General features: G+C 41.0%; 2 protein-coding genes across 2 annotated transcripts in view; one reads left to right on the forward strand and one right to left on the reverse strand.

Annotated features, from left to right (window-relative positions):
- Positions 1–3,214: 3,214 nt before the first annotated feature.
- LOC149285948 (Golgi reassembly-stacking protein 2-like) lies at positions 3,215–10,577 on the forward strand. Its single transcript, XM_089494667.1, has 10 exons — positions 3,215–3,277; positions 4,969–5,049; positions 5,498–5,701; positions 6,160–6,246; positions 6,809–6,939; positions 7,227–7,359; positions 7,848–7,971; positions 8,131–8,214; positions 8,693–8,764; positions 10,327–10,577. The coding sequence occupies exons 1-10, from the start codon at positions 3,215–3,217 to the stop codon at positions 10,575–10,577; spliced, it is 1,230 nt and encodes a 409-aa protein (XP_089350793.1).
- A 4,267-nt stretch (positions 10,578–14,844) lies between these two features.
- Positions 14,845–27,024, reverse strand: part of LOC149285949 (serine/threonine-protein kinase tousled-like 1) — a 39,254-nt gene continuing 27,074 nt past the window's right edge. Inside the window, exons 5-21 of the mRNA XM_089494637.1 lie at positions 25,780–25,826; positions 24,983–25,075; positions 23,855–23,944; positions 23,091–23,183; positions 21,105–21,215; positions 20,419–20,555; positions 19,800–19,988; positions 19,092–19,158; positions 18,568–18,665; positions 17,884–17,965; positions 16,985–17,076; positions 16,823–16,912; positions 16,094–16,263; positions 15,821–15,956; positions 15,324–15,435; positions 15,119–15,226; positions 14,845–15,021 (exon numbers count right to left, since the gene is read on the reverse strand). Of these exons, the coding sequence (XP_089350763.1) occupies positions 14,845–15,021; positions 15,119–15,226; positions 15,324–15,435; positions 15,821–15,956; positions 16,094–16,263; positions 16,823–16,912; positions 16,985–17,076; positions 17,884–17,965; positions 18,568–18,665; positions 19,092–19,158; positions 19,800–19,988; positions 20,419–20,555; positions 21,105–21,215; positions 23,091–23,183; positions 23,855–23,944; positions 24,983–25,075; positions 25,780–25,826 (1,892 nt within the window). The remainder of the gene's footprint in view (positions 15,022–15,118; positions 15,227–15,323; positions 15,436–15,820; positions 15,957–16,093; positions 16,264–16,822; positions 16,913–16,984; positions 17,077–17,883; positions 17,966–18,567; positions 18,666–19,091; positions 19,159–19,799; positions 19,989–20,418; positions 20,556–21,104; positions 21,216–23,090; positions 23,184–23,854; positions 23,945–24,982; positions 25,076–25,779; positions 25,827–27,024) is intronic.

A 27,024-nucleotide genomic window follows, 5' to 3' on the forward strand; every position in this document is an offset into this window, starting at 1 on the left:
TTATAAAGGGCCAGTTCAGGCCTTCTTTCATTAAAAAGCTCACTGTGGTGCACTCTTTGTAATGTATAGCAATTTTAGGAACTTGAAGTGTTCATCTCCCATGAAAACTGGACCATAGAAGGTCAATGTGCTGAAGCTCTGGAACTGCAGCTACTCCTAAAGCTAAGGCTTTTCACCCCCCTATTAACAAATTCATGTTAAAGTACGTACAAAGTAGGGCTGTATGGGATACTAAACATTTAAGCTCTGACTTAAATACCAACAATAAAAAAAAAAAACAGCTTTGTTGTTGTGTGACGATAGTGAAGAAAATGTGCTGTTCTACTTTCTTCTGTCCTCTGTGTCAGCCCAGAGGAAAATCCCCATCTGTATATCGGATTAATTCTACCCACATGACTAGTAAAGAGTGGGAATAGGAGGCTTGTTTCCTCTGCACATGGCAGCCAACAGTCTCAGACGTATGTTTTGGCCTTTATGTGTCTCTTCATTGAGGTGCTGTTGGTTTCCCTCTAGGCACCGTGAGTGATATATCTCTGATGTCTCTGGACCTGCGTTTTACCCTGAGGGGCAGCCCCTAGAATTTTGATGGTAGTGTTATTAATGTATCTTGATCCGGAACATGGATCCAGCACCAGCAAAAGGGTCACCAAGGAGGGCTAAAGCCCCTAGTGTCTTGGTGGGCAACCTCAAGTCTCTGAAGCTGCAGTCTGCTTCCTTCCTCAGCCCTCTTCTGGACAACCCCAGACTTTTTGTTTTTCAATGTAAAACATAATTTAGGAGGCAATTCTTTAAATATTTTCCAATGTTTCTATTAAGTTGTGCCTCAGTAACACTAACAGCAGAGCCTTTGCTATTTTCTCACAACCTAAAACAATAAATCAGGAATATCGGAGACAAATTGGGCCGCGCAGGGGACTGCAACACGCGAAGATACTGAATGGGGTTTAAGACATCCGCACATTTACACTACCAGCAAACCTCTCCATATTGGACGACACAGATACTGAATCCAGAAATACTGGTGGACGACACAGATACTGAATCCAGAAATACTGGTGGACGACACAGATACTGAATCCAGAAATACTGGTGGCCAATTAGGCAGGGAGGGGAACTTTTCTTCCTGCAATCAACTTGGAAATGTCTGTGAGACGGAGTGATTGCAGTTTTCATGGGTTGGGCAGAGGTGACAGAAGGTGTCTATAAAAAAAAGTATTCAGATGACCCCTGGTATACCGGTCTGCCCGTGCCTGCCCTTTGCCCTCAATTATTTAAATATATTTCTAATTTTGGGGGAAATTTAGTGTCCTGTACCATGGGGCTGGATGTGTGTCTCTGCCAGTGCCTACTACTACTGCTGCTTTATCGCCTTCCTTACTCTGAGGGATCGAGATGGTCCATTTTTGAAGCTTGCTGCTGGATACGTGTATCCGTCGGTGCCTTGCTGCTGTTGTGGGGTCGGCAGTCTTGCAGTTCAAAATCGAGTCTGGATTCTTAAACCTCGAGATGCTACTGTAAGTGAAACGCATTGGAAAGCCCCCCCCCCCCCCGAAATGTTATTTCCAAATCAAAAAAGGCCTCTGAACGTCAGGAAATGGAATTTGTTGTCCAAACACAAATAAAACATTTTGTCCGAAGCCCTTTTGCTTGTCCTGTACAGGTCTAGTGCGTGCATGTGTGAGTATTTGGGGTCGGAGTGAGTGTGTGTTAGAACGTGTGGACTGAACCAACCGTATGGTAGGGGAGCTAAGAGCAACAATCAAGTAAAAAAGCAGCTGGATAAAGGTATACGGAGCTTAAAGAATATTAAAGAATATTGCTTCTGCTTTATATTAGATAGCTTCATTTTTACATGCAAAATATTCATACATATTTATTAAACATTATGTTTTATTACATGAATTTGTATAAAGAATCACAAAAAGGTAGGTAAAATGTTGACTCGACACACAATGCACAGCACAATGTACAACACAATGTACAACACAATGTATAGCACAATGTACAGCACACGTCAGCTTCCTATTGGGCTTTAGCACCAGATCTATTCGGAGCTCCCCTGATTACCTTTATCAACTCCTGTTATACAGCACTGTGAATTATAATGGAACTATAGAAATCAACCAATTAATAATCAGAATAATGACTGTATGATAGTAACTGGAGCCTAACAGTCACCTGGCATGGGGATGACTGTAGGATAAACTACTCGTCATATACATTAAGTTCTTACTATACTGCCTTATGAGAAGCAATAAAGTATAATTCTTTTCACCGACCCCACAGCCTGCCCCTTTGATGTTAGTGGATGGAAGACCGTACAAGGGTTATTGTATGGGAATGGCGCCTCAGAATAGTATTGAATGGAAAAGTGATGTTTCACTGAGAAATGCATATTATATGTTCTTTCTATACACCAGTTATTCCGCCCCACCGGCTTTATACACATAATACATAATACGCTGTGATCCATGTACTGGCCGGTGTATATCCTCCTCCTAACGGCAAATGCTTTTCAGAAGGACTCCTTGTATAACTATAACTGGATGATTATTAAAAGGTTAATATTGGAAGAGGCCACTTCTCCCCTAGCTCAGAGGTGTTGTACGTTGGAATTTCACTGACACATACCTGTATGTCTATCTTATACTGCTGTGATTACACTTCGCTGCTCTTTTTTTATAAATAAAGGTGACTTGATTAATAATGATTAAAAAATAAATAAATAAATAATAAAAAAAAAATATTGGAAGAGGCATTTGACATGTGACATGTGGATATGTGATATGTGAATGTTCAAAATGCATTAACCAATATATAAACAATGGATCCAACAAACACCTACATAGCTATATATGTGTATGAAACTTTAATTAAAGTTTCGACGTTTTCAGTGACGTTAAAATGTACACTTTTTTTAACAGATTCTTTACTCTCAACACAATCGCTTTCGGGCAGCTATGGCGATAACAAACAGTAACGCTAGGGGGAGCCAAAGATCCCGTTTGCCAGTAGCGCGAACACGCGCACTCTGCAGCAGTCTGGGCGGCAGCCGCTAGATGTCGCTGTCGCGGGATCGTCAGGGTCTTTCGTGCTCCCAGAAGCCTTCGGTGCTGCCAGTTTGCCACGTAACAAGCTGCGCTTCAGTGCGCTGTCACAGGTAGAGACAGGGACCGGGAGTTTCTAGTCCTGTCTGCCGGAGGGGGTGCGAGACATGGGGGGCTCGCAAAGCGTGGAAATCCCTGGAGGAGGGACCGAAGGCTATCATGTCCTGCGGGTAAGTGTGTCAGTCGCTTCGGAGCTGCGGGCGGTGGTTGCTGCATCCCTGTAGGCCTCTAGGAACTGCCTACTTGTCAATGTGCCGGCCTGTGCACAGCGCTGATTAGCATCCTCTATAGTGTATTGCTTTCTGACAGGCAGTGTCATAGTCACCCCTTATTTATGGGGGTTTCTCAGTAATGCATCCTGCAGGGCAAGCATCCCACAGCCATTACTGCCCTGCACCCTTCATATCCTCTAAGCATCTGCAGTAAAGCCGGAGTGTTATAGCAGCCATCGGATCATACTATATAATATGAATAAAGGGCTTCGTAACGTACCCGCTACTTGGACCCGGTGTTCATAGTTTAGTAAATGTACCCCTCCCCAATCATATTATCATTTTATTTATATAGCGGTTTCCGCAGCGCTCCTTACAGTCCGTACAAAGGGTCTGACGGACAAGCGTTAGGGGTCTGACTCACAAGCTTGCGATCCAGAGGGAATGGGGTGTCGAGAAGTATAAGGTAATTAGAGGGGAATCTTCTTCTGGGGGGGGGGGGTTGGTTCTTCAACTGGAATGCATTATACTAAAAAACACGATCTCCTAATAACTACTTTGGGGAGCTGTGAGAAATGTCACTCTTTTAGTCCCAGTTAACGCGACGTTTAGAAGTTCGGGGGCATCCCTTATAATAAAATACATCTGTAAATGTACCGTACAGTACATCGCATCGCGCTTACCCGGGGAATATCAGCAGGACCAAATAGGCGGTTATTATTGTGAAAAAAATAATAATCAGTTATTAATTTCCCAAAGCAGCGTGTAATGACTGGATGCGTCGTCTGCATTGTGGTCACTGCTGCATAGCTGCCAATGTGTAACCCTCGGTGCGCCACCGAGATAAAAAACATTTCCCCGGACAAGCGGAGCAAAATATGAGCCGCAATCTAGGATTTTAGTATTTGTCGGGTCACTCTGGCCGGGCCTTTATGGCTGGCAGGAGAGCACAAGAGGTAAATGCATAGGGGGATTCTGCCCAATCTCACTATACATTTGTGGGGTGGGGTGGGGTGGGGGGGGTATTTAAAGGGGACACTCCTCTATCCTATGCATTAAAGTGTGTATGATGGCTGTAAGGGTACCTTTTAATTCCATGTAGAGCATATAGATATTGTATGGTAATGCTGCAGTCTGGCTATTGTTAGACCCTTCTGTCCAGACTCTGCCCAACCCCCGGGCCGTGTATATTCAGGTTACCGTGCGACCCGCTGCGGCTTCCTTCAGTGAAAAGCTTTGGTTTTATCCGATAGATAAGTCCGTAATGGTGACGTGTGTTTAGCATGTTTTCTAGGGTCTGGGTATTGCTTCTCATGTGAAATGTCATTAAATGGGTTTGGCTGCATATAAGGATAGAGCAGAAACTCACCTGTTTAATGGAGTCAGCACCTCTTATCCCCTATGGATGCAAATGTATATAAGGCCCCCCCCATTCTCTCTGTGTATTTAGCATGTTTTGGTGGGGCGTTACTTTGAAAATACATATTCAGGTAATTACTAAGTAGTTTAATATGGATTGATTCAGGGCTGTACAGTGAAGCTGCTATAACGAGGGGCTGATCAGTGCTTCAAACCATACTTTTGTGGACAGATTTCTCTTGATGTCGGCCATTATTTAAAGTTTCTACCAATATATTTTCCATATTTAGGTACAAGAAAATTCCCCTGGACACAGAGCCGGGCTGGAGCAGTTCTTTGATTTCATTGTTTCGATTAACGAGATAAGACTGGTAAGTTGTGAGTAGATTTGCCTGACATTACTGTCTCTGCTGTATTGCTAATATTGGGCTTGCATCTCAAGATCCAACACCTCCTTTAGCCATCCCCATCCGCAGAAGAAGCCCCTCCGTCATAAATGATCCTTTACTCATATAAAAACCCAACTTTATAAGTGTAGCCTGTGTAGTATTTGTACCGTCTCTGCAGCGTTTTGGGAAGTCAGTAGAATTATTTTGCATCAGAGGGTTGCAGGCCATTAATTCCATCATATTAAATCATCTTTCCTCTGATTGAGATGAATGAACATCTGAACATCCTGTACAGTGCCGTTAAAACGGATTAGGAGCAGTGCATCATGGGAGAGTTTTGCGTCTGGTAAATCTATTTTAGAGTCAGAAGTCTTCTGTGTAACTTTCTTTTCCCGCTGTCTCATTGCTCAAAACCAAAATGATCTCCTAGAATAAAGACAATGACACCCTTAAGGACCTCCTGAAAGCCAACGTTGAGAAGCCTGTAAAGATGGTGGTTTACAGCAGCAAGACGTTGGAGCTGAGGGAGACGACCGTGACCCCGAGCAATATGTGGGGAGGACAGGGCTTGCTGGGGGTCAGCATACGCTTTTGCAGCTTTGATGGAGCTAATGAGAACGTGTGGCATGTGCTGGTAAGGTTATCATTATTTCCTTGGGGGGGGGTTCCATTACAGATTCCTGGTGTCTGGGGATCATAGCTCCTAAATATTTACCGCTGTTCTCCAGCGTCATGGATGTTCTGGGAAAATATCTGCAGAACATCTTCTCACTATTAGGTGCTACAAAAAACAACTAGAAATACTGATTCATAATTGTAGGAAATGCAGCCTATGTTTTTGGTTGACCACAGAAAATCTCTTTTATTTTCAAGAATGCTAATGCAGAATATGCATATCTTAAGTCACCAGACCCCTGAAAATGACGTGCCTCGCTCGCACGCACCTCTTGTGTGTTATAGAACAACTTATTTCGGTATACACACTGTATATACCGCTTATATGGCGTATTGGTCAGTGATGTTGGAAGTGTGTAAAAGTTCTGCTGTATACTATGTGCCGAGTTCTTAGTAGTTTGTTTAATTTTATGCCAGGAAGTGGAACCGAATTCTCCGGCTGCTTTGGCTGGTCTGAGACCCCACACCGACTACATCATTGGAGCGGACACTGTAATGAATGAGGTATGAGCTTTACATTACTCTGTATTCTGTACCACGATTGCCATTTGTGTATCCGGACTCTTACTTGGAAATACCTTTCCGATATATCATGGTTAGCTGCAACGACGTAGATGACTGCAAGTAGAACAATAACAAGTGTATACAGAACATAGTTGAGCTGCAATTATGATCCTGTTACCTGTGGTTTTGGGCACATGAAATCTTGGTTAATAATTTGAAAAAACGAGTTCGATAACCGTTTTTCTTACTTGCGGCCGTATTATTATTATTATTGTTTATTGTTTTATATATCAGCCCCGGCTGCGGTGTTGCCGGTTCAGTTATATGCTATCTGAGCAATCACCAGTTACCTTTCTGTGTTCTTCAGTTCAGAGAATTTAAAGAAAATAGAAATACCTTCTCATCCGGTATTAAACTGGGTATTTCTTTTTATATTGCGAGATGCTCCCTAATGTTCTCGATCAGATAGTTTTCAGGTCGCGTGGTTTCGGTCAGATAAGAGAGTTTAGATCCGGATGTGCTGATGGTTCTTGCTGCTGTAACACTGAATTCGTTTTTGCAGTCGGAGGATCTTTTCTCTCTCATTGAGACTCACGAGGGGAAGCCGTTGAAACTTTATGTTTACAACACGGACACAGACAACTGCAGAGAAGTTGTCATAACGCCTAATTCTGCGTGGGGAGGAGAGGGCAGGTAAGAGGATTTATATATCCACGGCCCAAGGTTGTTCTACGTATGAATGTGATATGGTTAAAAGAAACTTGGTATTATTGTCCCTTTTGCTTTGCATAACTCTCCTTAACCTATATTACCTTCTGGATTGTAAGCACAATGAATGCCAGAGCTGCCATATAATCTGATTCTAGATCTCTATTTACTGCTAGCATTGGGCCTGACACGTACGGCATTTTTAGAGCGGGTTATGTAATGTGTTGTGTCTGTAATAAGTCCCCTGAAGCCGTGTCCTGTGATTCTTGTAGTCTAGGGTGCGGTATTGGTTATGGATACCTACATCGGATACCAACACGGCCGTTTGAGGAGGGAAAGAAAATCTCTTTGCCTAGTCAAGCTCCTGGGGCACAGCTGAGTCCCCTAAAAGATGGGTTTACGGAGGTATGTTACATGCTTTGCCATATTGTGATTGTTTTAATGCTTAAAAGTGTATAGTACAGATTTAGTGTTTTTTTCCTAATCTGGGTAAATGCATGAAGGTTACTGTTGTCCTTTACCAGAGGTGAGTATGTCTTGGGCTTATGCCATTATAATAAACGTACCTCCAAGCAGGGCAATCACCTGAAAACCACACATTATCATTGAATTTATATATATTGTGTTCAGCAAATTCTGTAGTGTTATGAGAATGAGAGGAGTACAGAGTTAACAAGAATGATGTCACTCCGGATGATGTGCGTTTGCATTTAGTCATATGACACAAGAGCGCATAGATAGGAAGAGGACTGTTTAACACAAGATCTGTCCCTTTCCTTGTGTTGTGGGTCAGGGAATTGTTATTGTTTTGTGCAGGCAGAATGGCAACTTAATCTTATTATTAGGAGTTGTTACTATGCTTGGGTTCGGTAGTAAATGCGGCTATTTTTTAGGTGCAGTTATCTTCTGTGAACTCTCCTTCTGCCGTACCGCTTGGAGCCTCCGGTATAGAAGCCAGCCTTTCCGGACTCTCTCTCGGTTCCAACACACCTTCAGTCAGTAGTGCTCTTAATTCAGGTACAAATCACTTGCTATTTTAAAGAAACTTAAAATATTTAAGCATAATCAGTTATGCCAATAAATGAAGAAAATGGCCTTCTATTAGCTTGCATATGGAAATATTTTTTTAAGATTTTTAGAAAGTTTTTCCACAGACTGAAATTTCTTTGTTTTCAGGTTTACCGACAGTACCTGTATTAACTCCCCAAATTAATCATTCCCTCGCATCTGTTCCTCTAAACCCAGCCGTTTCCCTCCCAGGTAAGTGGAATTTAAGATAGTACAGATCTGACTAGAGAATGTCTTTTGTATGAAATGTATGAATTTTTTTCATACATTTGTGAGTCGCACCTGTGCTCTGAAGGCTACAGCAATCTCTATAGATGGTGACATTTATAGAGTATTTGACTTGTTAACTAAATAAGGATTGTGAAATTTAATTTGACAATGTATGAATTCTGGACACTTTGTGTACAGTTTCATCTTTTTAACCTCCAATGGGTTAAAGTAAGTTAGGACCGTAGAAGAAAGCTGTACAAAACTTCCCACCTGCGTTGCATAGTGTTTGGTTTGATCATTAGATTCTCGTGTCCGTATTTAATGATTTTATTTTTTTAATTTATTGCATATAACCGTGACAATTAGCATGAATGGTCATTTGTTCCACGTCTCGATACTATAATAATCATGGTTGAAATATTGAGGCTTAATTCATTTCTGAACTTTGCTTCTTCTCAAGGTCTCATGCCATTATCCACTGGACTCCCTATGCTTACAAATCTGCCTAATATTCCAAACCTTACACAAAATGGTAAGTTTTACTGAAACCACGCTAGCCTTGTTACTTTTTGCTTCATATGCTTACACTTATATGAAGAGCTGAAAAAGTATCTTTATGCGAGAAAACAATGCAGCATCTTGTATATTTTGTATGCAGTCCGTTCTGACGCTCAGCAGATATGTAATTACCGTATTTGCTCGATTATAAGACAAGGTTTTCTAATACCCCTCGTCTTCTAATCGGGGTCGTCTTCTAATCAGACCTCAAATAGAGGTCTGATTATGAGACTAAGATCCAGATCCCCCGCACCGCTGCAGGGGACCTGGATCCTCCTGTCCCCCCCCCCCCCCATTTAACACCCCCCCACACACACTTACCGGTGCTTCCTGCTGTATTGCTGGGGCAGCGGGTTGACGTCTACGCGATCCGCGTAGACAACGTCTGCTGCAGCCGGAAGGAGGTGTGGCTAGCAGCGGGGGTTGTCTGCGTCCGTCGCGGATACCTTCCCCGACTGTCAGAGATCAGAGTTCCCCGCACCGGTGCGGGGAACCCTGATCTCTGACAGCCGGGGAAGGTATGCGCGACGGACGCAGACAAACCCCCGCTGCCAACTCCACCACCTTCCGGCTGCAGCGGAAGGAGACGTCAACCCGCTGCCCCGGCAATACAGCAGGAAATTGGAAGCACCGGTAAGTGTGTGTGTTAAATGGGAGCATAGGGCATTTCTGGAATGCCTTATACCCCTATATGCCACTCTTCCCCATAATATGCCTTTTAACCCCCCTAAATGCCAGAGTGGCATATAGGGGTATAAGGCATTTCTGGAGGCAGAGTGCTCTATACAATGCCTTTAAACTCCCTTAATGCCACTCTGCCTCCTGGAATGCCTTATACCTCCCTATATGCCACTCTGCCCCATAATATGCATTTTAACCCCCTAAATGCCAGAATGGGATATAGGGGTATAAGGCATTTCTGGAGGCAGAGTGGCACATAGGGGGTCAAAAGGCATACCATGGGGCACAGTGGCATATAGAGGGTTAAAAGCCATATCATGGGCCGCAGTGCCATATTGGTGTGGCAAGCCTGGGGGCAGATGTGCGTAACTGGGGGACAGGTTGGAAAATACAAGGAAATAAAAACAAAAAAAATATTTTTCTCAATCATAGCTTTTATTTAAAAAAAATAGTTTACATGAATTAACATTTACTGGTAAAACTTTTTTCCTTTAGGGTCGTCTTATATTCAGGCTTTTTCTTTTTTTTTTTTTCTTCTAAGTTAATATTCAGATTTTGGGGGGTCGTCTTATAATCGATCAAGTTAAAATAAACATTTGACTCAGTTTTAGACTTCAAAAGCTGTGTATCGTTTCTCAAAAAGCATTGTAAATGCCCTCACGAGGACTTTACCGCCTGGAGTTCCCAACTCTGCATAAACAAACCTGAAACAAATTGACGTGTCCAGCTGCCAATAGCTAAATAAAGTAAATGCAGCACATTGCAAAAGAACCCATTCCCCCTGCACATTTTACAAAGGTTGATTAACTCCTTTTATAAAGGTTGACACGTCTGTTTTACTTATCTTCCTTACAGTTTTTAACTTGCCACCCCTCGGCCCTTTGAATCTTGCTGGGCTTCCACCGCTTTCAGTACCGTCTCAGCTTCCCGCGTTTCCGCTGGCACCTCTTCCTAGTGAAATCATCCAGTCGGCGCTGGACCACATCCCCGCTCCCACCACAGAAAGCGTGACGGTCGCTGCCGAAGACCTAAGCCACGCGGCCCCTCCGGTCACAGAGAAAGTTACCGTCAGCAGCACAGAAACACACGCTGCTGAAATGTCCTAGAGGGCAACCTTTTTGTACGGATTGGCTTAATGTATTTAGCCACAGAAAGTGTTTGTTTCAGGATACAATCAATCATTCACTTCATAGTAGTTTGTACTTAAATGTAGGAGACCTGTAAATAAATTAAGATAGCTATGAAGATGAGGTCGCTGAAGGATGTAGAAAGTGGAGATGGGAAGACGCCGCATTCTCAAATGGTTGTAAATTATTTTAAATACAGGGGAACTTCCATCTGAAGTGGTCTTCAATAAAGTTAGACGTGCACTCAATGTGTGTATGGTTTATGCTCCCTTTCAGCTTGTAATTCTTTGTTAAATGGTTTAAGCTCTTTCTAGCTTCGGACGGGCGAGCGATGTGCTGCGGTCTGATAGATCATTAATACCGCTCACAGCTTTTACGGGGAGTATCGGAGAAGCGATGTTATAGTTTACACCGAACGGCTTTAGTTTAATCCGGGGTATATGTACACAGCAATAAATGACTGGAATTTTACACTATTATACACAGCACTTTGTCATTTTTCTCTGACGGCTATGCTCTTCTTCTAAAGGATACGAGGCGTATACAACGCTATAAACCCAGAGCTGGACCAGGACTCTTGGATCAATATCAATCTATGCTACAGTTTATTTTTTAGACATTTATAGTAATATAGTTTAATCCTGTAATGTGACACAAACCTCTTTGCAGGACAAAATTTCCAAAACATCCCTTTATCATGGCTAAACAAATTGTACTGATAATGAGCGGTTCGAATGATTGCCGCTGGACTAGTAACTGAGCGCTGCCATTACGCAGTGTATCGCCTCACTGTATCTATACCTTTTTTTGCTTCTATTGTAGATCAGTTTTCTTTATCACTTCCGCTACCTGATCTCCTCCATGGATTCAGTGAGTAATTATGCACCAATACCTATTAATCTAACCACGCAAGACCTCAGGCTTAAGCATACTCTATTAACACAGATCGCTTACAGACCTAAACCATACGCTATAAAAGCCACACATTACTCATCCCGTACAGACATTGTGACCTGTTACAGAAAATGGCAGAAAAATGTGGTTTTAACTCACACTTTGATTCACTATGAAGTGCCAAATGGCTTGTCCAGCAAGAATGCCTGTGCTGGCCCTGTATAGCACATAAGTCACTATGTAAGGGGACGGAAGAAGGTTCACCGATTTAACTATACAATACATAGGGCCAGCCAAGCTGTTCCTGCAGCAGTAGCTCACTGGAGTTGGACCTTCATAAATGTAATTAACAAAATATATATATATGTTAACGGCAATCACGTTGCTATTATGCCCAGGCAACCAGTATATGCTAGAACCGGGGCATGATATGAGTGTGATTTCAATAACAATACAGTCAGTACATGCTGGAATCTAGGTATGCCTGGGCATGATAGGAGTGTGATATATATATATATATTGCATTTTTTGTAAAATTTGGTGTTACTTCTAATAAAAACCCAATAACAATATTTACATATAATATTGTTATGGATTTTTTTTGTTGTGTTACTTCACTTTTAATAAAAATGGTTAACACCAAAATTGGACAAAAAAAATGCAATGACATAGACAGACATATATATATATATATATATATATATATATATAACAGCAACCACACTCCTCTCATGCCCAGGCAACCAGCACATGCTAGAACCTGGGCATGATAGGTGTTATTACAGCCTCCCTATGCCATGCCACCCCCCTATACACACACATTCATTTACAGATACTCATTCATTCCCTTAATCACACATACTTGCTCATACACCCTCCCCCACCACCTTACCTGAACCGCAGATCTCTCACTCACAGACTAGTGCAGACCCTGCTGCTTCCTCTCGAACAACTTCTCTGGGCCCGCCCCAGGGGAAGAAGGAACGGAGCAGAGTCACGTGATGTGCATTCACATGAATCTGCTGGGTTCCTGCTTTACCTGGGCGAGATGCTGCTCGCACACTGTGCAACCAACGTGCAGGTAAGCAGTGCAGCCCCTGCGGAAGATTATTTTCGGCCATTTCCTTTTATTTCGGCATTATGCCGATAATGCCCTTTTCGGCTGATAAATTAGGGATGCACTGGCCAAAATATATCTCCCCTCCGTTTGTTCTATTCATGTAATCTAGCATCCAGAACCCTCTACCGCTCCATCAAGGCAAGCGGCTCTCCTACTCCCCGTTCACAAATCCCAAGAATTAGAATCCCAGAAGATAACATTTTTTTTAAAAGAACAACCATCCTTGAAATTTCAACTTTTATTATTTATTACTATTTTGGCTACATTCTCTACAATTTCAGCAGCATCTTAAAGAGACAATGTATATTTATGTACAATGGAAAAATGTAATAGCTTGCAACATTGGAAACGAGGCACAGTTAACTGTACAATATTAAATGGTATCCTGCGTTAACACGGTCTCCTCTTCTGTAACATGAACGAAATTACACATTTAAACATTGTGAATGTGAATAAGGACCAACCCCTTAACGCTACGGAAATAAGCGATCTATTCAAACAACGGGCATGGCTGCCTTAAACTGCCGCTCGAGGGTCTCCTTTCATTTGTGCAGTAACGAAATACAGCGTCTTAAAGAAACAGTCCACAGCTTGCTAGGCAGTTAGAAAAAGAAGAAGAAAAAAGCTTATTAAGCCAAGAGAAGTATTTTTGAATGGATTTTACAGATCTAACCCCCGCAAATTGGAGTCTTCAAAACGCCAACTTGCCCCGGGAAAGGTGCATAACAGGGTACAGTACAAAATCTTACATATGTTAGACGAGCTTAACCAAATAATTCGGGTCTGTATCTGACATAATTCAACTTGCCTCTTACAATAGGTGCTTCTATTTATTTTTTTTCAATAGTAAAAGCAATGTTATTTAGCAGCAAATAAAAGCGCCATCAAGGAGACAAAAAAATGCAATATTCAAATTGGAGAAAGCAATACTTTTGAACGTTTGTACAAGGATCAAAACCGGCTGCTGAGAAAAAAAAAAGGAATAACTGAAAATTGCATCTGTACACAATTTACATTAGCAGAAGGGAATTTCTCATTATCTAGCATAGGCCATTTCGGATAAGGATTGCCTGCGTCAGGTACCCACTGTGGAGGCCTTAAGTGTGTATAATAAAAGGATTAGTACTGGAGGAATGATCCAGACTAAAGAAAATCCAGAGCGCTGCTGGTTTGTGGATTAAACCCGGCTCCAGACTTCGTCATGAAAAGCTGAACAGATCTGACGACCGAGAAGCCATCATGGACTCGCTGTGATTATGAATACGTCTTTGCTTTGGCTTTAATATTGTTGGAGTTCTGGGCAGCAGATGTTCCCTTTATAAGCAAGTTATTTTTTTAGATTTTGTAGGTTTTTTTTGTTATTTTTTTTAATTTAATTATTTTACATATATATATATATATATATATGTATAATGAAAAATGCCCTTCATGCTAGAACTCTCCAGTATCAACCAATTGTGTTTTAGTATTACAAAAAGTATTTACAAAGTCCCATTCAGGGAGGGATAGAAGGAAAGAAGAGAAAGAAAAATCCATCTTCGACATACAGCAAGCCTGATATCGTGTGCAGCATTATGTTTATTTTGACATTGGGCCCCAAACCAACGACCTGCTGCTTATACAGGGACTCTTGGACCCAAACAGTGTTTACAAGGCAAACGTAGAGCATTAAACGGTCTGCTCGTCGTGTCTGCAAGGACAAACACAACCGCAGAGATGTTCTCAAGCAGAACCATATGAAACCATAGTTTATTTGTATATGGGACTGCCTGGCGATGTCCCAAAGGGGGCAAAGCCAAAAAAACTAAACACTCTTTCTCTCCCCCCTGCATATTAAAACATCTGCTTACACATTTATTAGAACACACACAATTTGTCATTAATCCGTCATGCAATTCTGTAATGTACCGTAAACCTCATTTAGGTGAAGGAGTCCCTCTAACACCTGTACGCAGATCAAGTAATTTTCGGAGGCTCAAAGCCATTTAAACACATTGAATTGAAGCCAACGTCAAACATCATTACAGTCAAAGGGTACATTTTTTTTTTTTCACATTTTTCTTTCCTCTCCGCACACAAATAACACTATAAAGAATAACCCACCCCAAAAATGCTCTCAATTCCATCTTTGATTGGGAAAAAAATATTTTTTTTTCTTAATTTTTGTCTTTGAACTAAATTTTGCACCTGAAAGCTCTTAAAGAAATAATCATGCCGGCCGTGATTTGAGTGTCAGTATGAAATAATGCTCAATGCAGGGGGTGTTGGAGATGCCGCTAGCCCTGCCATATGCAGGTTTCCTGAAGAATTGGATCTTCTCATGTGAGGGAGAAGGTATGGGTCATTAGCCAGTTGGTGGACATCAAATCTGTCCTCCTTCCTGTACGCTAAACACCGTCTTATAAATGCCTGCAAGAAACAAGACACAAAATAATCAACCTATGCAAAAGGCATAGAATACTTCTAAAATAATACCAAAAACCAAAAATCTACAAAAAGCATTTACCTTGGCTTCGTTGCTTACAACAGGCTTCACCGGAAACTGAACCTCTGTGGCTTTTAATATGGTGTTTTCCTGTAAGATGTCTTGCTGGGATTGATTGTGACCGAAAGGCTGGAAAACAGCGCAGGCATTTTTAATTCCAAAAACTACCTTTTAATATCTTTTTAAAAAATATTTGTTTTTCCTCAAGGAAACTGATTATTCTTACCTTTCTACCATAAAGACACTGGAAAAATATGACCCCAACTGACCACACGTCTACTTTATTTGAAATCTTGGGTGGCTCCTTACCCACCACAAAGCATTCCGGGGGCAGATACCTGCAAAACAGGCAAAATTATACAATGTGCATAACTGACCAGTTCTAACGATAGTATAAAGAACCGGGTTTTCATAACAGATACAACCCCGTGTAAAATACACAATTCCAAATGTAAAAAAACAATGTTGGAGAATCTATATAAGAATAAGAGTAACACAGAAAAAAAACTACATTAACAAACTTTCAGAAACTTTCCATCTGGAGAAAAGATTGGTAGAGGTCCCCAAACACTTATGTGAATCTCAATCTTCCAACGATGTCCCAATAAAAAGTTTAATAATTTGAGGAAAGACCCCAAAACTATGAATGATTGCCTACATTATGTAATTTCCTGCTACGTAAAGAAAAGATGAAATGCTTTAAGCCCCTGCGGACACACGTACCAGTACGTCCCTGCCCCCTGGGAAGTTAGGTCCATTCCATCAACACCGTAGCTGTCGTCATCCATTATTTTGGACAAGCCAAAGTCTGTGATTTTTATCTCCCCGCAAGCTGTGCCATCGACCAGAAGGATGTTTCCTAAAGTGAAAATAATATTTCTGGATGAAAAAATGACTCTGGACTATTCAGCAAAGGTTTGAAAGAAAAAAAGAGACTTGAAACCACCCAAAACGCCACATGTGCGATAATGTTGCTTATAACGTAGAGCGGTGTACCTGGCTTTAGGTCATAGTGGATGATGGGTGGTTTGATCTCATTTAGATAACGTAGTGCATTGACGATTTGCATTACAATGGATCTGGCTTCTTTTTCGGTCATCAGCTTATGCTGCTTTAGGTAGAAGTCGAGGTCATTGCCTTCACAGTATTCCAGCACTGTACAAAATCTGCAAAAGAAAAGAAAAACATATTTCTCCAGAACCAGTTAGTCTGCGAAAATACAGAACGCATTTACTTACAACAAGACAAATGAAGTCATGTACTGGGTGTAGTGACCTTGATACCAGTGAGATACCAACACTCATAACTTATTTTTTTTTTTTAAATTCCTCAAAAATATTTAAAATTAATCTGTGATATATGACCATGTACTGATTACATTTAAAAGTAACCCAAATCATTTTTAGGACAGGTTTGCTTTAAATATTAAAGACTTCATGTACTATTATGCATATATCGTTGGAAAATAATCTGCAAGTAGAATACTTTTCTGATCTAAGACTGCATTGTGCGTTTCCTCATTGACGCCAGAATTTTTTATTTTTTTTTACTTTAAATTTTAATAATTTGATTTAAAACGAAACAAAGGACGCAAAGATAAGGAACTGTTGCGAATCCAAGTTGTGAAGTACACCATACAATCAGCAGGTCTTTCAAGGTAAATACTACTGGATAATAAATACAGAGAAATCACTAAAAAAATAAAAAAAATAAAAATGTACTTACGTGTCTGTATCCAAGGAAAAGTAATCATAAAGTTTGACTATTCTGGGGTGATCCAGTTCTTTGTGTATTCTGTACTCTCGGCAGGCATGCCTAAAACAAAGAAGCGGGTTAATGCGCGGCGTGACGAGCTGCAGCTATAAGGACAGACAGGTAAGTATTTACTTGTGGTAGTTCTCTTTCTTCTCGTCCCGCCAGCTCTTGTTGAGCTGATGAATTTTCACAGCAGCATATCTCTGTTCATAAAGATCAAAAGCCTGCGAGAAAGAGGGGGAAAAAAAAAAAATGTAGGTTTTACGGCTACTGAATTTCAATAAATTTGACTGTAAAATTCAGAGCTGTAAGAAACGATCCTTCTTATCGCACGGACACTGAAAGCGTTACGGCAAAAAGAAGAGATTTTATCTGCTCAACAGGCTGCTGAAATAGCCGGAGCGGTCCTACAGAATACGACAAATCACGCAACTCCGCTGGCGCCAAACCTTAACTAATACACAGCGGGGTCACTGCTCACCAGACACTTGAAAAGGGATATTGATCTATAATAAATGGGTAGGGGTTCACCCAGATGAGCTGCCCTACGTGTCGCACCTGCCTGTACCGGGGTTTATTCACTAAAGGCAGAGACGGCAGAACAGTTGTGTTTTCCCTACAGAATACGAAGCTCCAACCCCAGCCTGACGCTGGAAGAGCTTGGCCTGCCCTGTATAATGTATAGGGAAACTAGTGAGCTTTCTGTAGTCTCCACACACGTTGAATTATGCTTTATACATGGCCAGCTCAGCCCGTATTTTGGGAGAATGTTGCCAACGTTCATAATGAACAGCAAAGCGGGGGGGTTGAATCTAAAACTCTCCCATTAGTTAGTTACACTGTGGTTGTTAGACCTGTGTATTTCTTACCGCTGTCGTTACTAAATTGGACATCCACAACATGAATAGATTTACGGTTTATACAAAAATTAGCTCTAAATTACAAACTCTCGTAGCATATAATGTAATCCTTAAATACTCAAAGTGGACCAAAAAACATTAAATAGAGCTTTAATTTAGTTTAAACCTTACCTTGTACACTTCACTAAAACCACCTCGGCCCAGAAGATGAAGCAATAAATATCGTTCGTTCAGCGTAGGGTGATCTTTAAATCTAAGTAATAGAGGGAACGAGTTTAGCATTCAGGGTGAACGTAATCGTGTATAAAATAATAACAGCAATAAACTCATCATTTAACTAATAAGCCTTTATTTTTTAACACTTTAGCAGGGCACCAGCTCAGAGAGACGGCTGATCAGTAGCATTCACCCCTTCATGACCGCCCCTTGCTGACGGAAAGCGTGAGAAATGATTCTTTATATAAACAGACTCAAAACATTGTGATAAGGACAGAAAAATGTTGCCGATTAGTGGCTGATTGTGCCGCTACACGCAGAATAACAAAAAATTGAGTTTGGATTCCTGCAGGGATCTGAAAGTGCCTGCCGTATATGAGACATGCTAGACACCCAACATCTGGTAGGCATCTAAGGGTTAATGCAGGGAACTCATTACACCGTTTTAATGGACAGCTATATAGTGTAACAGAATCCCCAATATTTATGCCTTAGATAATGTAGAAAATGTAAATGACTTTCGTATCTGGTTAAAGAGTAATCCTGTGCTGGACCAGGAAGCTTACTATCTCAGCTCCCCTCTCTATATATTCATCATAAGATGGTATACAATATGTTCAGATCAAGACCAAGCCTTACTGTGAATTGTCTTCATTATTTATTCTTTTCAGCTCTCGTATGTGAAGATTCCGCACCCTTTCCAAACGTTCCAGCTCAGCCTGGATTTCCGCTTCCTCCTGGAAAATGGGGACACTTTCTATCTAGCGAGGGTGCTGGCTTTATACACAATACGTCACATTCATAAAGACAGGGAGCAGCAAGAGACTCACTTAGGAGTGAGAATGAATACAACATGGGATTGCTCACAATCCAACATTAAGCAAACCAGGATCCAGTAAGGAGAGATCTTCTGATCCCTGCAACAGGCCATTGTGTCTTGGCCCGACGCCACAGCACCCATATACCCAGATTATCCACCCCGCTCCGATGATACGTTTTCTCCCTTTGCGTGCCACTAGAGGGAGCCAGAGAGTCACAACGTGATCTAAGGTCTCTAACGATACGCTGCCATCTTCAACCCGCGTAACCCTATTGGAAGAAGCCACTCAGCGGCAACCTTTTAATTACATGAGCTACGCGTATCTCATCAGTGTTCATAATACCTTCTTCAGGTGTCCCAGTCGAAGCTTAAAAATTTCTTCCTGCTCATGGTATTCCGCTAACGTTAACCTGAGTAAGGAATAAACACGTTGATGAGGAGGGGAAAAAAAGATTCAAATTCCTGGCATTGTTTCAAGATGACGTTACATAAAATGATATAACGTCTCTTAAAATGCGTAAGGATTATCTGAAACAGACGCTTCTTTTCGGTAACAAAATTATTGGGAATGAGAATCTAACAAATAAAAAAAATCTAAATAATCCTTTTTCAATTATTGCTGGACATAAAGAAGTTTTTAGAGTTTAAGAACACCGGCGTTGTGTCTGAACTGCGTTTTCCATACAATTTACGGCAGCCATTCTGCAAGGATAAATTAGTTGTTTTTAACTTTGTGTTTTTAAGCTCTTAAGAAAGTTTCTTCCCTGAGAAGTGCGAGGTTTTCCGCGTTGTACTGTACTGTTACACTGGAACAGGACGACAGATTTCCTGTTCTTCAACATAAAATAAATGTTCTTATCTCTTTCATGCAGATTTTATCTCTTCTAGGAGCTTAATGGCGGTTAGTGTCATCACTATAAGATAAATGTGGGATTTGGTTGTGTTTGCCTGGCAGCCCAGCTCCAATGATGCTCAGTGGATAGGAGAAAGTGTATGCACATGCGATATAAACCAAAATAATAAACCAAAATAATAAACCAAAATTCCTTACAATTGGGGTAAACTAGGTTTGACAAAGGGATCGTTTTCAGCCCCATTTACAGCCTTATTTTTCCTCTGCTTTGGTTCAGAATTGGCGGAGGGCGCCTGAGCGTTATTAGTTGATGGCGGCTTCCGCTTGGCCAGCAGTTTTCTTTGACGTTCTATATCTTCTCTTTGCTGGTTCACCCATTCCTGCTGTCTGTGAAAGAGAAGTAGACTTAAATACATAGGCGAACAAAAAGACACCGTAAGAAGGCCTGTTCATTTTGTAAATGCCTTATTCTTTTATTTCAACCTAGAGGCACAGGTGAATCGTATTCCAAATTGACCACAGTATTAAATGATATTACCGCTGCCAACCCAAGCATAATAGTTCTTAACTTTCCAAAATGATCCTTTAAAACGGTGCAGCCCAAGTTTTTAACAGACAGGGCCAGACGCCCTGCAGTAAGACTTTTACTGGAATATGCCACGTTTATTGTTTCTCTGCACAAAAGCCCTAAAGAGATTCTGCAGACTCTCCTTAGCGGACCTTTTCTGCCAATAAAGTACGATGACATCATTTGGCTCTCGCTTATATACATCCAGTCACAAGAAGAATTTCAGAAATTCCAGAAGAAAACACTAACTTGACGAGGTTTTGAAAAGCAAAACCGTCTGTCCACTGTTCGGTAAACGAGGCTCCGTGCCGCACGGTTGTGAAATGTCCGAGGCGTAGTCTGTCCTGCATGCTCTTCTCGCGGCTGGCCAGCTTCTCCTGGGTGCTCTGCTCAAAACAACAATTACATCTATGGGTTACAGGATCCACCGCTAAAGCAGCTCGCCCCCCCCCCCATCTCATTTATAAGTAATGTACAAAAGTCCAAACAATGAATCCTTTATTCACATCACTGAACGTTTGGAAGGGTCAGCACTGCCCTGTTGACCGGGACATGTCCATAAAACCAAATGCCATCAAGAGTTCATATGGGAATAAAGTACATACAGCAGAAGACAAGGAATATAAGACGAGGGTCTTACAATCAAGCAAATACGGTATTTAAGGGTTTTTTTTTGTATTTTAGTTTTGCTCCTTCGTTCCGATTTTCCCAGTGCGGTGAAGCTGCAGTAAATCCAGTGTCATGTCCCGTAGCTGCACACACTACCTACTGTTACGCGGCAGAGGGACCCGTCCACCTCGGCCAGAAACCGCCACCGAGTACATCGCTCGGCACGTAAGGCGTACAGAAGGGAAAGCCGTGTTATACATGTTCACGCTTATTATATGTTATGTTGGGATGATTCCAAATTATCAGCTGCAAACAACAATACTCACCTTTTCAATAAGAAGTTTCTTGCTCATCGAGATGCATTTATTTAATCTTTCTTTATACTTTTCAAGAACTTTTTGCTGTTCGTCTATCTGTCGCCTGAGATCACAGTTCGTCTGTAATGGGAGACAGAATTCATTTTAATTCAAGCACATATTCAAATGATAGATGGCAATCGCCTTCACTTTTAACGCTTCACTTAGCCCTTTTAGATAAAAAAACAAAACAAAAAAAAAAAAAAAAAAAAAGAAGCCACAAACAGCGAATGATTCCAAATGAATTCGGAATGAAGATAAGTTTTTAAACAAATTCTATTGATATTTTCCATCTTTCAAAATGTCATAAATAGCACACCATAGGGTATAAAGTTTAATATCTGGACCAGGGGCCGTCAGTTCCAATATTTCATGAATCTTTTTAATAAACGGGTATATAAAGCCAAAAAAGATGTTCTAGAATCTAGATGAACATTTATTCTGTTTAGTTCCAATATAAGGAACCTAAAACAATTGATGCACCGATTAATTTTCAGGTACATTTGATGATGTCTTGGTTTTCAGCTCAAATGGACGAGAGGTTTATGTCACAGAAACAGTTAAAATGAATTTTCAGTGAAAACATAATATTGCATCAAAGCAACTGTCAGAGCAGAATACGGTAAACGATGGAGGCGTATAACACAAACGTTCGACAATATAGCAAGAACGATGGGTCTACATTCCACATAAGTCTTTAATGCTTGACGTTTTATGGTGCGGTACTCATCCACTTCAATAAAAAAAAAAAATAAAAAAAAAATAAAAAAAAAAAAAATCGCTTTATATGCCAATATGGATATAAAAATAGCCATTTCTATGATGATCCCAGAAATCCATGTTTTCTTTGTATTGCACGGTACGCAGTACCAGTTAATTGTATCCTCCATTATTCCAGAACAAAGACCTGCACGGATTTCTCATACCTAGAAAATCTGACTGTCTTTCTATTTTTCCATGTGCCGGATATTTAGAGACGTGCTGTATGTATTATATGCATAGGCTGGGCATTTCGTAACATTTACACAAGCCCGAGATTAGCTTTGCGGCAAGAACTGCGGCGATTCGCCTTATCTATATGTGAAAATGAAGGAAAATGCTAAAATATTGCGGCGTTCAGCCTCCTAACATCAGCGTTACAGCCGACAAGTTCAACCACCGACAATGAGCCAAGATCTCTTTAAAATAAATATTTTACTAGGAAAACACCGCCTGGCAGAGGTAACCAAATAATAACTATTACCGTATTGGCCTGATTATAAGCCGAATGCTTATAGTTTGGTGCTATTTTAAAGAAAAATTGATTTTTGGAATGGTAAAACAGTATTTTACCTAATGAACAGGAATACATGTATTTTAAGATTTTTGGTATCTATTATGCTGTTAGTCAGCATAGGTTATATACAAACAGAAATATGGAAAACCGATAGCCATTTGAAGGCACCCCACTTAATGCATAATGCACCTTAGTTTTAGATATGTCCCTCTGCCCCCAGATACAGAAGCAGTCATAGAAGCCCCTGGCGGAAGTGCCGGCAGCAGCAGAGGTTGTCCGCGTGCATCACGCAGACGTGGGCCGGCTGCCGGAGAGGAGGATCCATGTCCCCTGCAGCGCTGCGGGGGATCTGGATCCTAACCCTGCTGCTTGAACGCAGCAGGACTAAATGTACCGGGCGTCGGGCGATACAAATTGCGCATTCCTTGGGTTAAAACCAGATTAAAGATTTAAAGGAGGGGGTGCGGCTTATAATCGGGCAAATATGGTAAATATTGTTTTAAACATCTTGGATTAAGGAGTATGGACAAAAAGACTGCTCAGAGCCCAAGTAAGTCTTTCTGCATAATGTATGGATGTAACCAAAAAGCACATATACATATGAATCTCTTCATGTGTGAGAAAGGAACCACTACTTTATAGTTATTCAAGTTCCATTATTGATTATTGACAGAACTTACCCTGAGCAAATCATCTATTCTGCCCTCCTTTTTTTCCAAGTCCTGGTTTTTATTACTTTCTAAGGCTGCTAGTTTCAGCATCGTGAGATCCGTCTGAAAGGAAGAAACGTTTATTTCACACACTATTTGTGAGAAGAGCATCGCTGATTGATTCCCGTCGCCTTTTCCTGACTGCATGGACGCTGATTAGTCTACTACTTCTACACCGTTACATCTGGACTTTAAATAAAGATTTGTCTTATCTTTCCCTGTTCTAGAAAATAGCAGCGTTTGAACGTATACGGCTAATAAGGTTTTGGGAACAATTAAATGAACACTATGGCTCCCATATAGGATAGCTGTGTGGCTCCCGCAAAGCAAGTCTGTACGAGTCCTCCGAAATATACTCAGATGTAACAAGAATGGGCAGTCTTGAGATTTCATGGACACCCATACACCTTAACGTAGGGGGGGCTGTGTCTAAACCAAGTGCCTTTACTGTTCCATTTCAAAGACTGCTGTTTAAGAAGAACATAAAGCGATTTCTTAGAAATAACATCAAGTACAACTCGCCATAGAGACACAACAATCTAAATTATTGTGTCTTTATCAAAGGACTCAGACAACGGTTCTAATCATTATTTGAATTTTCAGGGAGGGAGTTATAAACCTACTGTCCTACCAGCTGCCTGAGAACATACTAATTCCTTATCATCCTGGCAAAAATATTTCAAAAAAAAAAAAAACATTTAAAAAAAGACAGACAGTGGGAAAGTTTAACTCACCTGGATTAATTTATATGATAACTGCTTTGTAGGAGTAAGAATATGGTCCCCAAAAGCTAAAGCAGTGGGAGAAGGGCTGTTCTGTCGGACCTTAAGCAAAAGTAAAGAGATAATAAATTAAATGTATTTTTCGTGAATGTGGTTTCCCCCCAGAAGCTCCCGTACACACACACACACACACACACATCAATCTTTGTCCCCTGACCCTTTAAACACAGAAGTCAGAAATATCCCCCCCAACTAACCCCTTTCTGACACAGGGTTTTACTTTCCTAAGCGACGGCAGCTTTGTGCCATTTGTAGCATATTACAAGGACAAACACGGCTTCTTCTAGTTTTTGTTTTGTATAGTATGTCATTTAGTATAAATTATACATAAAGAAACAGACAAAAAATAGAAAACAACCCCCCACATGTTGGCAAAGTTAGGTCATTTTAATAATAACAAAAAAACAACCCTGATTTATGTTCAAACAACATCCCCTGAGCAGAATACCCCACATGGATAGGTTGGTTTTTTTTTTACTCCCTTACATAGACTATTTTTATTATTTTTGAACTCTGGGTTGGGACAAAAAAGGATTTTTTTTTTACAAATAAACTAGATTTTTTTATTTTTTTTTCTGTTGGGGCATTTTCTGTTATTCTGGTGTTACCTGTGCTCTCACTGAACGTTGTTAAACAAGATCAATGAGCAGAAAGCTAGAGATGCTCGTCCTCCGAAATGACGCCCTGATCTCCCCTGTGCCAGAGTGGAAACGTACCCAGGACGTACTATTACATCATCTGTCACCTGGCTGTGTCACTAAGGTGTTAAGCTATCTTTCCTCTTATAAGTTACTGGTTGTTGACAATTGGTTCAGATAGCCTTTGTAAGGGGGCGGGGGGGGCCTCTTCAGTTTAAGGAAATTGGGTAATGCTGGCTCTGCCAGAGACTGTCAGCAATTTCAGCTTCCATTGACTTAAACTGAGTTACAAGGAAACAAATATCTCTAGAACCATGAAACGTGTTTCTTTCAACCGTGGGCAGTGGGTCCAAAAACATAGCACAAGGCGAACCTGATGTCCATGATCTTAATAATACTGTATCATCCAGCAGCAGTAACGTTGATTGTGTTGGTAACTTACAGAAGACGGTGTGGAATGTGAGTGAGAGTTCTGCGGAGACCGTATGGAAGGAGGTATGCCTCTTACAGGACTGGAACCATTCCCAGCTTGGTACTGAGGAGGAAATTCAGACACAGTTTTAGTGTGTACAGAGGGGACACACAAGAAACACATAAAATACACATCTATGGTATGTTAGCATCACTTATATTTATATAATTATAATGCAATGTGTGAAGATGAAACCATACTAATTCCATGTCAACTGCCCCGCACCTAGAATTCTGTCGTTGATGCGCCTTAACTCCAATTTTAATAAAGCTGCAATAGCGTAAGGGCTGGTAATATCACATTGTAGGGTTCGGCAATCACATAAAAATAAATCTCAGCTAAGAAAATAACATGCTATATCGTTAACAGCTATCCCCGCTATCAACATTGAATGAACATGCACTTTTGTCCTGATGCGTCTACTAAAGCTTTATGGGACAGGGACCATCTTTCCTAATGTATGCAATACCTATTGTATCCCAATAACAATAATATTGTGTTTTGGACAATTGTACTTAATACGATGGCACTTAACGTACAATCCCTTTATAATACTGCACATCTGTGCAGCTTAGTACATTAAATCCGCACTGTGCGGGTGCTCAATAACCACCTTCTGGCTCAACGCTATTTCTTACTGCAGACATCACGATAGGAAATTTTTGCGGCTTCACAAAAGTGTGTTTGGACTGTAAGGAGTGACAAAAGCATCGCAACAAATTCCCTTAATCGTCAGACATACCGATTCTATGTTGATGGAATCTTACCTCAAAAAAATCACTAATTTTGAGTCCCCGTCCCCCGTTATTTTTTCCTATAGAGAAATAAAAGAAAAGAAATCTTACTTATGAAAAGTATGGATTTCTTCTGGCAGCAATCCACAAAACGAGCAAGCATACAATCCATACAGACACACATAACCAGGCAGAGGGAGACATAGGATGTCAGGGCAGGCGAAGAACGGAGAATCACAGGAAACAAAGACAACCCTGTTTCCATTCTGAGCAGTCGTCATAGGTAAGGAAGCCATGCTTAAAAGGCATTTTCCTAGCAGTGGGATATTTTTTGTAGCTTCCCCGAGGTTATCAGAACTGTGTACTTGTTCCTGGTCTTAATCTAACCCTTGCTTCATAAAATGAAATCTGTTATTGTCTACAAATGTGGGGCTTTTGGCACAGCCTACGGGTCAGAAACAACAAATGTCCACCAAGCCACCTTGTCTCTGTTTAACGAGGTACACAAAACGGTCTAAATTAAGGAAAGAAGTCCCTGGTAAACGGGCGATACGCACCCAGCTTGTAGAACGTCTGCGATAAAAACACATTTGCCATATATTTACATTCACCGCACACTTTCCATTAGAGGTTGAGGTTAATGAGGTGTGGTTTCCAGCCACTATTCAAACTTCTGCCCAGGATCTTCCAAATAGGTTTACTTGCACCCTTTCTATATACAGCATTAAGCCACATTCCTCACAATTTTGGCAGCCGTTTCAGCTACTTGGCACTCTGCCTGGACTGACTGGGCAACAACTGCACCACAATGCAAGGAGATACCACGTTAGCTTAGTAGGTGTTTCTAGCATGAAATCAAGATATCAAGGTGTATCTTGACTGGTGTTAACCTTGGCACCGTTCCCATCCAAATTACTTTGGAACCTGAAAGCTCTATAATTTAGCTTCCTCCGTGTTTGGCAGCACAGTTCGTTAGCCTAGACTTTTGATACGCTCAGAATCCAGAGGCTATTACGGAACACTTGGATGGACTGGAGCAGAGGTATGTAAAGACAACGTGCAAGTCCACTTTTTATGACCCTTCAGCCAACATACGTGTGATTAGCTTCTGCTATTCCAACGGGAGTGCTACAGCACATGTTCAGGAAGTGTACGCTTCCCGTTTACATTAAACCCAAGCAGGCAGAAGAGGAAAATATTATACAAAACAAGCTTGAGATGCCACTTCATATGCCATACAAAACAAAATGGAGAATTAAATGGAGACTAGATTGTCCT

The sequence above is a fragment of the Sceloporus occidentalis genome, unplaced genomic scaffold, assembly GCF_023333645.1.
Source record: "Sceloporus occidentalis isolate IW3139 unplaced genomic scaffold, rSceOcc1.0.p SCAF_74, whole genome shotgun sequence".
Lineage (NCBI taxonomy): Eukaryota > Metazoa > Chordata > Lepidosauria > Squamata > Phrynosomatidae > Sceloporus > Sceloporus occidentalis.

What these genes read in the sequence shown, in the direction of transcription:
- LOC149285948 (XM_089494667.1), top strand. Translation starts at nt 3,215, where the DNA reads ATGGGGGGCTCGCAAAGCGTGGAAATCCCTGGAGGAGGGACCGAAGGC. An exon ending in CGATTAACGAGATAAGACTG is followed by an intron (nt 5,050 to 5,497) that starts GTAAGTTGTGAG and finishes ATGATCTCCTAG; the next exon opens with AATAAAGACAATGACACCCT. An exon ending in AGAACGTGTGGCATGTGCTG is followed by an intron (nt 5,702 to 6,159) that starts GTAAGGTTATCA and finishes ATTTTATGCCAG; the next exon opens with GAAGTGGAACCGAATTCTCC.